At 35.2% G+C, this 13,330-nt stretch overlaps 1 protein-coding gene across 5 annotated transcripts; it reads right to left on the bottom strand.

Annotated features, from left to right (window-relative positions):
- Positions 1-8,473: 8,473 nt before the first annotated feature.
- Positions 8,474-11,869, bottom strand: LOC310714940 (uncharacterized protein). Of its 5 annotated transcripts, XR_014530166.1 has the most exons (7): positions 11,675-11,869; positions 11,274-11,576; positions 10,488-10,804; positions 10,301-10,360; positions 9,972-10,080; positions 9,648-9,685; positions 8,474-8,695 (listed from the first exon to the last, which is right to left on the bottom strand). XR_014530166.1 is itself a non-coding variant. In XM_083521035.1 (6 exons), the coding sequence occupies exons 1-5, from the start codon at positions 11,712-11,714 to the stop codon at positions 9,652-9,654; spliced, it is 546 nt and encodes a 181-aa protein (XP_083377161.1). In that variant the 5' UTR covers positions 11,715-11,869; the 3' UTR covers positions 8,474-8,695; positions 9,648-9,651. The 5 variants fall into 5 exon arrangements, 3 of the variants coding, with proteins under 3 accessions (XP_083377161.1, XP_083377162.1, XP_083377160.1); XR_014530165.1 differs by having other exon boundaries at positions 8,474-9,685; XM_083521035.1 differs by lacking the exon at positions 10,488-10,804.
- Positions 11,870-13,330: the final 1,461 nt, after the last annotated feature.

Below are 13,330 nucleotides of genomic sequence, written 5' to 3'. Positions count from 1 at the left end.
TTTGGCATTGGGATGTCTCCTGGATGAAGGTACTGAACCTGTCCACCAAAAAAATTTGACACTCAGTAACTAGTTAATTCATGAAACAATCCTTCATATGAACAATCCTACAAACTTAGACAAATCTAGAATATCTAATTGATTTACTATAACCTATGCTGCCTGATATGATGTACTGTCTACCCTGAACCTGACTATTTTTCTTAAAATCAAGTCCCAATTTTTTTTATTTCCCTTTAAACCAGAGCATGTTCAACAATATTTTAGTTTAGTTAATTATAGAAAGATGTAAAATAATTTTGATTGTTTTGTAGTTGGAGCAAGTGATCTGGGATGTCCACAATACAAATCTAAAAAAGCCTCTATTGATAAAAAAAAAAAAAAAAAAACGAAAAATTGTTGTATTGTTACTGAAAAATGAGAAAGGGCAAAGTTAAGATGTTTATACAACAATTCCAAAAAAGTGGGATCCTGTGTAAATATAATATAATATAAATAAAATCAAAATGCAATGATTTGTAAATCTTATTAACATATATATATATATATATATATATATATATATATATATATATATAAATATATATATATATATATATAAATATAAATCAGGAGGCACTGCAATAAAAAACTGATATGGACAAATGTATTGGGACACCTGAACTTTCCTGCAATATGTCGTTCTTCTCCAAATTGTTGCCACAAAGCTGGAGGCACACAATTGCATAGGGTGTCTTTGGATGCGGTATAATAAAATTTTCCGTTCACTTAAACTTGGAAACCCAAACTTGTTCCAGCATGGCAATGCCCTTGTGCACAAAACGAGCTTCATGGAGATGTGCTTTGCATGGGCTGGAGAGGAAGATCTTGGTTAGCCTGCTTAAGATCTCAGATCTCAACCCTACTCAACACCTTTGGGATGAATTGGAACACTAAGCGCACCCCAGGCCTCTTTACCTACATCAATACCTGACTTTACTAAGACCCTTGTGACTGATGAACACAAAAGTCAACGAGCACAGTCTAAAATGTAGTGGAACATTTAGTGGGATTTTCAGAGCTAATTAGGACTAAATGTGGAATGTGATGCTCAAAAAGCACATACCATGTTTCTGACTAGGTGTCCACAAACTTTTACCAATACCGTGTATGATAATGTACTGGAAATCACTTCATGGGCTAAGAAGCACTTTAGAAATCATTGTCTGTGAATCATTGACTTTAATTTACAGAGCAGAAGTCCTATGTGAACATATTATAGAATCAGTGTCGTCTTCTGTGGGCTAAAGCCCATTTAATATGGAATAAGGTGAGTGGAAAACAGTTCTATGGTGAGGCGAAGTGAAATAATAGTACATTTTCTCAGTTTAAATCTTTTATTTTTTCTATGGTATATTGTGAACAGAACAAGAAAGCAACACCATAAATAATGTTTTGTTGTTTAATATTATCACTTTCTTAATTTTTCTATTAAAGCAAGTCACATTGAGTTATAAAAACAATTATATGTTTTAACTAGTATTTAAACTAACAGAATGTTTTACATACAGAACTATTGTCAACACACCCATTACAATAATTGTTTCTTTCTTATTTATTAAAAATAAGAGTTAATAATTGCTGTGATAAAATAAATATATATATTTTTTGCATGATGTACCTTCATTACCTTTATTCAAAGCTAATTTCACTAAGAGATCGTGTTTTACCTTGTGCTGTCTTTCCTTTCAGTTTGTAGATCATCAGTACAAATCCTGCAATCAGCAGCAAAGCGGCACAGGCACACACATTGATGATGATGAAGAAACCTGGAGAAAGAGACAGTGCTAAGTGTTAAGATTTAGGCAGTGGTGGTCCATCAGGGCCAGCGAGATCTTCTCTGCAAGCTTAAACAATAAACTTTCTTTCGGCTTCTCCCATTAGGGGGTGCCACAGCGGATCATCCGCAAGTTTGATTTGGCACATGTTTTTACGCTGGACGCCCTTCCTAACGCAACCCTCCCCATTTATCTGGGCTTGGGACCGGGACTAAGGCTTGTGCAACCCTAATGGCTGGGGTCGGTTCCCTGACCGGAGATCAAACCCGGGCCGCAACGGTGAGAGCACCGCATCCTAACCACTAGACCACCAGACAATAATAATCAGAATCACTGACTTATGTTTTAATGTATTTTTGTCCATGAATTAAATTATTCCCAATAGTCTATGCTCTTCATTTCATAGCATTGCAGTTGGACAGTCATAAAAAGCATTTTACTATATGTCATACTCTGTATGAAAAGGCATGTGACAAATAAAATTTGAATTTGAATTTCTCTTTTGGAAAGTGTAAATTTCCGTTCAATCGATTCGAAACGATTCGAAAGGTTTTATCCAATCAGATTTGACATTGGCCGGTGTCAAGGGGAATTGCCGTAAGACCATCACTGTGGGGCATCCTATTAATTCAAATCTATGCTGCCTGAAGCAGCTGCTTTAACCAATCAGATTGCAAGTTGCTTACTTCAGAGCCTGCTAGCGGGTGTCTAAATACGTCGGCACAAGCTGCAACCTGCACAAAATCAAATATATTGCTGTGGATTTAATATATTTTTTCTCATTCTACAATGGCTGACAGAAGAGAAGAAATGGATGTGGTTGCAGATACTCTCACAAACACATTTACGAAACAAACTTTTTGAAGAAAAACTGAAGGCGTAGGTGTGAAACGTATTGACTTTAGGTTCTATTCCAAATATTTAAAAACCTGCAATATGTAGCTGAATCTCTGCAAAAAAGGTTTTGTATCTGACAGCCCCCTCATCATGGTGCACTCCAAATAAGTAAACTAATTCATCAGCTTCTCTCACATTGTTGATGTTCACTCTGAGAACTTTAGCTTTTCGGTCATCGGAAATGGAGAATCTGCCGTTCTGAGGATTTTTCTTAGTTTCAAGAATCTCTTTAACAACAGTGGCATCATCCACTGTGTAGATCAATTTGTAGTTTTTCACATACACCTTTGGATATTTACAAGTGATGGTGATATTCTCTCCCAGATGAATAGTATTTATTTTTGGACCAGCAAAACCTCAACCTGTTAATTATATGAAGAAAAAAAAACTATTATTATTGTGTGGGTGATGCAAAAATGTCCTACCACAAACGTTTAATGTTTACTCACTTTCATGAACTTTTAAGTTCACAGTGAAGTTGTTCTGATTCCCCAATCCAACTCTGTAAGTTCCAGCATCGTGTTTCTTCAGCTTTCTGATCAATACTAAAAAGTATTTTTTTGTGCTTAAATACAACTTGAATCTTCCGTATTGAACTTTGTATTTGGTATCAACACGTATTATATCCCTGCAGTCGTTTTCTTTCACCTTACAAATATATTTACTATCGTGTGCGTGCCAGTTTATATTAGAGAATATAATGACGCTTCCTCCTGAGTAACCGATCACATCAGAGCAGGTTACTTGACCTGTCAAAAGAAAGAAAATCTTATTCATAATCCTAACCTCACTTAGCTTTTAAGATTCTCTAAATCATTTCATATACATCTCTTAAAGAAAATAAATCTGACCTGAAATCAGGTAGAGGCGATGACAAGGAAGATCTTCATCCTGGAATGAAATTCAGCTTCACTTCACTTCATCTGATCCTTGAGTCCACTTTGTTGTCTGATATCTTGCTGCTCTTATAATTCTGTCTTGTAAAGCCATTTCCTAATTTTTGCTGTATTCCTCAGCAATGCTGATTTACATATAACCCACCCACAGATCTTACTGATATACACGTGTTTACCAAAAGAGGTAACATTACTATATTTGTTTGAAAAAGGTAGTGAGATTATTGAATGCGCCATTCACAAGAGAGAACTTTATTCACAAATAGCATTCATAAGCACATAAGTTATTTATTTATTTATTTATTTATTTATTTATTTATTCATTTATTCATTCATCATAAATAAAAATTCATTATTCATCAGTGATTGCATTATCCTGGAGGATCTGGAGTCAATCTTGGAAACACCTGGTGTGAGGTAGGATTACCACCACATCAGGTCATCTGAGGACCCCATACACACAAATTCATACATTCATTTACACCTAGAAGAAATTTTAAGTAACCAGTTCATGAATTATCATGCTTTTGGAAGGGAACCTCACAGACATGGGAAAACCATGTATAGAAATGTTCACAGTTACCCGAACTCAGGATAGAAAAAAAATAAAACAAATAAATAAATAAATATATATATATATATATATATATATACACATACTCGTTAACTCATGATTAATCTCAACTTAATTGCAAATTTTTATCTGTTCTTATTGTACCTTAATACTTTTCACATTTTTTATTCTCTATTCAACATGCGCATGGACAAATATGGATGCTTAATGCAAATGTTTTATTATTAGTGAAACCAAACTCAATAGAGAGCATGACAACAAAATATACGTGTGAATGTTGTCAAGTAATTACGGTGTTTTGAATTACGTAAATCATCAACACACAAAATGTAGACGGTTGTATTTGCCGGATGTGTGCATCATGGGCGATTTTGGTTCTTAGTTTAAAACTTGGTGCATCGGTAAAACAAATGTTTAGTGATTAAATATATATATATTTTTTGGTAAAGAAAGGATGACATGAATAAAGGTTTTAATTTCGCCACTTTTATATTTGTTTATGTCAAAACTAATTATATTCTTCTTCTTCATCTTCTTCTTTCGGCTGCTCCCATTATCATGATCATCTGTCTCTATACCGCCCTGTCCTCTACATCTGCTTCCTTTTTTCCTCCCTTCTGGTGGCTCCATCCTCAGCATTCTCCTACTGATATACTCCATGTCCCTCCTCTGCACATGTCCAAACCATCTCAATCGTGCCTCTTACTTTGTCCCCAAAACGTCCTACATGTGCTGTCCCTTTAATAAACTCATTTCTAATCCTGTCCATTGTCGTCACTTCCAATGAACATCTCAACATCTTCAGCTCTGCTACCTCCAGCTCCACCTCCTGTCTTTTACTCAATGCCACTGTCTCTAAACTATACAACATCTGAGGTCTCACCACAGTCCAATAAACTTTCCCATTCACTCTCACAGATACTCTTCTATCACAAATCACTCCTGCTATCACTCTTCTCCACCCACTCCACCCTGCATGCACTCTTTTCTTCACTTCTCTAACACACTCTCCATTACTTTGCACTGTTGACCCCAGGTACCTGAACTTCTCCACCTTCACCACCTCTTTTCCATTCAACCGCACCACTCCACTGTCCACCCTCTCATTCACACACATGTACTCTGTCTTACTACGACTGACGTTCATTCCCCTACTCTCCAGCATGTACCTCCACCTCTCCAGGCTCTTTTTAACCTGCTCTTTACTCCCTAACACAAATCACAATATCAACTGCAAACATCATAGTCCATGAAGACTCCTGTTCTACCTCGTCCTTCAGCCTGTCCATCACCACTGCAAACAGGAAAGGGCTCAGAGCCGATCCTTGATGCAGTCCAACCTCCACCTTAAACCAGTCTGTCGTTCCAACTGCACACTTTACTGCTGTCACACTGTCCTCATACATGTCCTGCACCACCCTCACATACTTGTCTGACACATCAGACTTCCTCATACAATACCACAACTCCTCTCTCGGCTTTCACTAAATCCACAAACACACAATGTAACTCCTTCTTAACTTCTCTATCAACTTTCTTAAAGCAAATATTGCGTCCGTGGTGCTCTTCCTCAGCATGAAGCCATACTGTTGCTCACAGATGGTCACCTCTCGTCTCCACTACTCTTTCCCATAATTTTATGGTGTGACTGAACAACTTTATGTCTCCGTTGTCACTGCAGGTCTGCACATTATTAAAAACTGGTACCAGCACACTCCTTCTCCATTCCTCAGGCATGCCCTCACCTTCCAAAATCTTGTTAAACAACCTGGTTAAAAACTCCACTGACATCTCTCCTAAACATCTCCATTCTTCTACTGGTATGTCACCTTGTCCTACTGACTTTCCACTCTTCATCAATTCCACATCATTTTAGTATATATATAGGAGTGTATATATATATATATATATATATATATATATATATATATATATATATATATATATATATATATATATATATATATATATATATATACACACACTGGAGATCAAAATTAGAGAACAATTTATAAACAATTGAACAATTCTGAAATAATGTCTGCTTCACTGCTCAAAAGTTGAAGGAGTTTTTGTCCTGTCTATACCATGCTACCAGAACACCTTTTCCTCAAAATAACTAAGGCATTTCCGAAAAAAACATTATTTTGCAGAAAACACACTGATCAAAATTAGAGAACACTTTCAGACACCTCCCAGTTATTGGTGTTAATCTGGTACCTGGTGTTAATTTCCTTGATTATCTGTCAACCCCTATTTAACTGGCAGCCTAACTTCCAGTTTCACTGATTCTGCAAGATGGTGGGCCGTTCTAAAGTGACTGAAAGCCTCCGGCAGCAGGTTGTCCAGATGAAGGCCAAAGGGATGACCCTATCAGCCATAGCAAGACAAGTTGGTCATTCCAAATCTGTGATTTCAATAATATTGACTCTTTACAACATCACAAACTCATTCAAGTCTGCCAAGAAGGCTGGTCGTCCACGGAAGACAAATACAAGAGAGGACAGGATACTGGGAAGGATCTCAATGGGCAATCGTTTTCACACTGCAGCTGGAATTGCTCACCAGTTCAGCGCTGAACAGGGTAAGGATCTGTCTCGACGTTTAAGAGCATTTGGACTGAAAGCCCACTCTGCAGTGACCAAACATCTCATTAGCAGAAAAAATCAAAAGGCTAGACTAAGCTTTGCTGAGGAGCATGTTGTGTGGACAGAGGAGAACTGGTCCAAAGTTTACTTCAGTGATGAAAGCAAGTTTAATTGGGGCCTCTTATACAGCTACATGGCAGAGTGAATGCAAATGTTTATCAGAACCTTCTTCAACAACACATGGTTCCTTCCCTGCGTTCATCACCCAATCAGCCCGCAATGTTCATGCAGGACACACAGCAAAACGGGTAAAGCAGTTCCTTGAAACTGAAAACATTGAAATAATGACATAGCCTGCCCAGAGTCCTGATCTCAACCCATTAGAGAACCTCTGGAAAATCCTTGGTGACAAAGTTATGGCCAAGAAACCCACTACAGTCACCGAACTGTGGAGGAGACTGGAAGAAGAGAGGACCAAAATCACACCAGAGCAGTGTGAGAGACTAGTGCTGTCCTGTGGCCGCAGATGTGCTGAAGTCATTCAGAGCAGAGGCCTGTACACTTCCTACTAATTGCTGACTGTTGTAGCATTCAGAAAATTTTGTTGTAATCTTTTTCCATGCTACAGTCATTGTTGTTCTCTAATTTTGATCAGTGTGTTTTCTGCAAAATAATGTTTTTTTGGAAATGCCTTAGTTATTTTGAGGAAAAGGTGTTCTGGTAGCATGGTATAGACAGGACAAAAACTCCTTCAACTGTTGAGCAGTGCAGATGACATTATTTCAGAATTGTTCAATTGTTTATAAATTGTTCTCTAATTTTGATCTCCAGTGTATATATATATATATATATATATATATATATATATATATATATATATATATATATATATATATATATATATATATATATATATATACACACACACACACACATACATACATACATACATATACACACACAAACTAAAACATTTGCATTCTATCTATTCCTCATTCACAATGTTAATTATACAGCATGCTTGTATTGATATAATTTCTTAATAAATAACTAGAAATATAGGGTAATTTTTTTTTCAATCGAAAAACACAAGGCTTTTTGCTTGGAATCCCTCTACTGCCCCCTAGTGGTAAATTCACATATTCCATCCAGTAATATATACAAATAACAATGTCTAGTCCTATAATTTATAATTTTTTTAACGTATTTATTTTAATTTAAATATAATGAAAATAGACATTTATATCATTAACATTTTTAATTCGTTTTGTGTGTGTGTGTGTATATATATATATATATATATATATATATATATATATATATATATATATATATATATATATATATATATATATATATATATATATATATATATATATATATACATATTAGGGCTGTCAAAATTCTAATTCTTTTAAAAGGCATTACATTTTATTAAAGCGCTATCAATTCAGCGCGCATTTCTGTTTTTACCATTTTTATAAAAATAAAAAAAAATACATAAACAAATAACTAAATATAAAAGAGGCGAAATTAAAACCTTTAGCAAAACATACATGTATTCACGACGTCCTTTCTTTACTTAGATAAATAAATAAACCCCACCGAAAAATATTTTTAATCAGTAAATTTTTGTTTTATTTATGCGGCAAGTCTCAAATCAAACAAATTCGCCATGATTTACACAATCAACCCTCTGGGTGGCGCTTTACTGTCTTTATTGATCATACATATAAAAACAATACATCATTCAAATCTGTCTATTTTTATTTGTACACACTTTTAATAACAACAAAATGATTATGATTATGATGGTATGATTATGACAAAAGCTTCTTGACTTGACTTGAAGAGGTGCAGTTTCTCCGGTATCACCTAATTAACTGTCCGTGTGGAAACATAGCAAAGGTTCCGTTTGGTGTCCTGATGATTTACGTAATTTAAACCACCATTATTACTTTAAAACATTTTCATAAATGTTTTGTCTTCATGCTCTATGTTGCATCCATATTTCTCCATGTTTATGTTGCTTAAAGTATTAAAAACAGGAACTATCATTATATGGTACATTTAGAACAGATAGAAATGTGCGATTAATTTGCGATTAAATATTTTATTTGATTGACAGCCCTAATATTAACATGATGTGAGGTCCAGTTACCAGCGTGACACTAAAACAGGTAGAAGTAATAACTACTTTTTTACTGAAGTGCATGTCAGAGCCAAAACTTCTTTACTTTCACTTGAGTAAAAAAGTATAATCAGTACTTTAACTTTTACCCAAATATTTTAAAACATGAGAATCTGCACTTCTACTTAAGTAAAGGATGTGTGTACTTTTGCCACCTCTGTGTAGAATAACTTGAATAAGTGATTTGGAATATTGGCTGACAGTAGTAATTAGAAGAAGAAAAGAAAATTATTTTATAGCACCTTTATCAAACAAATATCACAAAAATTAATGATCAAATAAGAAAACAGTTTACTTATGAAGCATCTCAGATCACAATAGAAGTTCAACAAGAAGTCAAAGGATCAAAATAGCATGAACTTCTTCATTCTGGATGAGAGATGTTCAGGATTCAGACGAAGGACTGAAGAATGTGACTGGCTGCAAGTAGTGATATTGTGCTGTCTGAGATTTTATTAGATTTAAAAATATTATGTGAAGATAAAGAGCGGCGGTATTCACTCCACCTCACGTAACGTAGTGTTGTGCCATTCCATTGTTGATTGTTTTCCAGAATATTTCTTTGTGTTTTGCTCTTTATGTTATATAATTGGATAATATTCTAAAAAGCAGAAATACACTTCTAAGAATTGTGTAGTCGCAATTCCAACGTTCGCACATCCACACTGACACAATCACACTCACTCGTTCATTGTGTTTCCTCTTCGATGAAATTGTGGAAACTGTAATTGTACACAAAAAAAAGACAAAAAGATATATTTTAAACATGAATTATAGGCAATTTTTAAAAGCATTTTACAAGTTACAGAAGACATTTTGAGGACAGTAAGCACTTTCTAGACAAAAACATACAACTACATGTAATGCTAGCTGTCAGATCTTTTTTTTATTCAAAAACAGACAATATAAAAAGAAGTGAGAGAGACAGAGAGAGAGAGACAGAGAGAGAGAGAGAGAGAGAGAGAGAGAGAGAGAGAGAGAGAGAGAGAGAGAGAGTGGAAACACTACCTTGTACTGCTATGTGTTCTCTTGCATTTAAGTTTGTAGATCATCAATGCAAATCCTCCGATCAGCAGCAGAGCCACACATAAACACACACTGATTACGGCAGATGAACCTGGATGCAGAAAAAAAAAAGAAGATGCAGAGCTGTTGGTCCAAACACATCATCTTTTTACATGAACATTTAAATTGAACTCATGTATGTATCATCACGTATGAAGATGATGTAATATTAGTGTGGAGCTCTAACATACCCATCCTCTGACTCTAATGCACCAATCTTCTGACTGTAGCACAATAATTTAGCATGAATACTATAATGAATAAGTTCTTACTGGAGTATTCGGCACTAGATGGGTTTCCTCTCGGTGCTGCAGAGGTTGTCATGTAGGTTCCTGTTGTTAAAAAAAAAAAAATCCATGACACATTTTCGGTTACATGATATTCAATCAAAAAGGGCAATGATTTGTGATAGTGAAAGAATTCTACTTGTAAAACATCGAAACTTCTAAATCGGTTCACCTGTTACATGCAGTTGAATCTCTGCGAAGTAGGAGTAACACCCGACTGTCCCTGCTTTACTCCACACGCCGAATAAATAAAATACACCATCCGTTTCTCTCACACGCTGAGAACTTTAACGCTTCTGTCATCAGAAATGGAGAATCTGCTGTTCTCAGATATCGTTTGAGTATCAATAACGGGTTTAACATGAACCTCATCGTCCACTGTGATGATGTACTTGTTGTTTTTCTCGTACTCCCCCGGATAGTTACAGGAGATACTTATATTCTGCCCAAGATAAGCGTTCATTATTTTTGGCACCCCACAAGACGCATCTGTCAATTAAACAAACAAGAAAGAAAATAAATTACTATTAAATTGATAAGCTCAACTGTTACGTAATACATTATTATTATTATTATTATTATTATTATTATTATTATTATCATTATTATTATGCCTTTGATGGGCAGAATGGTGTTATAGATAGAGGTTGAACGATGAATTGGTTTTGCCAATTAATTTGCCAATTAGATTTGTTGAATTATAAATCTTTACCGAAAGTTTTTCTGACTTCCGGAATATATTTATTTAATTTAGCAAATTTTTATGATTCAGTACTGTTTTTTTTTTAAATAAATTTTAATATTATGTTACATAGAGTGTTATGTTTGTACATTTTTTAAACTGTTGTTTGATTAATCGGTTATCAGCAAGTATGATCTATCCTAGCTATCAGTATCGGTAAAATCCGCGGTCAACCTCTAGTCACGGATCTCTGAATGAAGCAATATATTTTCATACCATTCCGAACTTTTAGGTTTACAGTGTAGTTGCTCTGATCCTCCACTCCAAATCTGTACATTCCAGCATCCTGTGGCTTCAGCTTCCTGATCAACACTAAGAAAGATCCTGCTGTGTTCCTATACAACAAGAATCGTTTGTACCCGACATGGATACTTTGGCTGTTAAAACGTATTAGATCCTTGCACTCATTTTGGCTCATCTTACAAATATATTTAGTATGGTTTGGATTCCACTGAATGTCAGAGATCATAATGACGCTTCCTCCTGAGAAGCCGAACACATCAGCGCAGTGTACTGCACCTGCCAATCAAAAAAAATATCTTTCATGTCTGTCACCCTACTGCGATTCCAATCCAGGATGAATAACTTTACATAGCATTATTAAATAAAGAACTGACCTGAGATAAGGTAGAGGGTGAAGATAAGGAGGATCTTCATCCTGAAGTGAAATTCAGCTTCTTTTGCAGTTTTCTCTGTCTTTCCTTCTGTGGCTCACTTTAACTTTCTTTCTGCTTTTATAAGTTGTTTCTTCAACTTACTTCCTCTTTGGTAACAATGTTGTACTCATCAGCAATACAGATCAGAATTAAATCCAAACCAGTTGCCAGTGATTGAGAAATCTGACTTTTAATTTCCTATGAAAATTTATTTCTGTGTTAAACTAGATATGTATGTGTGTGTGTGTGTGTGTGTGTGTGTGTGTGTGTGTGTGTGTGTGTGTGTGTGTGTGTGTGTGTGTGTGTGTGTGTGTGTGTGTGTGTGGGTGTGTGTGAATGCAGGCTGTAAACTCTTTTTATCTTCTGCAATTGTTTGGAACCGGTGCGATCTTGTTTAGAACCTCTTGCCATTTGTTGTAATGGAGCAGTGAAGTGGTGTGCAACAAGCTGTCACTGTAGAACATGTTCTAATAATGCTTATAGTGTGAGTGCTATACAAAGGATACAAAGGGAGCTTTGGGTTATTAGGTCACACTGATTACAAACAATTGCCGACACCCCGGAGTTGCTAACTCCTAGTTCCAAAATTTCCCATTTCCCTGCACCACCCTGTATATGTTCTGTGTTTTGGTCTTGTCATTATCAAGTATGAATATTCTGATAGTTATCCTGGTTCTCAATAATAATCTGGTTTCATTTACTCTTCCGTGAAATAGTCTATATATTGTTTGCTGTTGTATTGTTTGTTGTTTTAATAATTAGCATTATATCTTTGCTTTAACTGCACTTTTAAATAACATGCGTGTATGCCTACCAGCCTGACAACAGGATTGTGAATCAGGGATTTTAATCCTGAAAGGAAAGAAGTAAAATCTTAAGAAAGAGAGTGAATACAGGACAAAGAAATGATTAATTCCCTAATAGAAATCACCTCACAATATAATAGTAGATTTTGAAATATTAACCAGGTCAATGACCGTAGGATTAGAGTGTAACCCTGCCACTGATTTACTTCAGTTCAGTATTTTAGTTTTATCATTAATACACCCAGACTGTAACATATAACTCAGGAAACTACATAAATGTAACTTTTAATCTCATGACACATATTTATCCACCTACAGGCTTTGGCTTTTATATCAAGAAGACAATCAATCAATCAGTCAATCAACCAATAAATTAATAAATACATACACAAGTTCCACTGGAAAGTGTTTTTATTTATCTAAAAGAAAATGCGAAACGATGCGCTGTTGTGCAAAGCAGACATATATGCAATCTGCTATAGTATCTAAGTAAGGAAGAAAGGAAGAAAGTAAGGAAGAAAGAAAGAAAGAAAGAAAGAAAGAAAGAAAGAAAGAAAGAAAGAAAGAAAGAAAGAAAGAAAGAAAGAAAGAAAGAAAGAAAAAAATTATTTCATTATAACTTGAACAAGAGTAAAACTATGATTGTGTAATACATTTGCAAACATATGGAGGTTCATAAGAGGCCAAATACAAGAAATCTCTGTGGTCAGCATAATTTCTCAAGCTAAGGTTGCTGCCAGTCATCCAAAACCCACAATTATTCCTTTGTTCACATTTTTCACTTTCATTTAAAAAAAATGGTGACAGAAGC

This window comes from Silurus aristotelis, assembly GCF_946808225.1.
Source record: "Silurus aristotelis genome assembly, chromosome: 19".
Classification (NCBI taxonomy): Eukaryota; Metazoa; Chordata; class Actinopteri; order Siluriformes; family Siluridae; genus Silurus; species Silurus aristotelis.
This window is presented reverse-complemented; position numbering and strand designations above follow the sequence as displayed.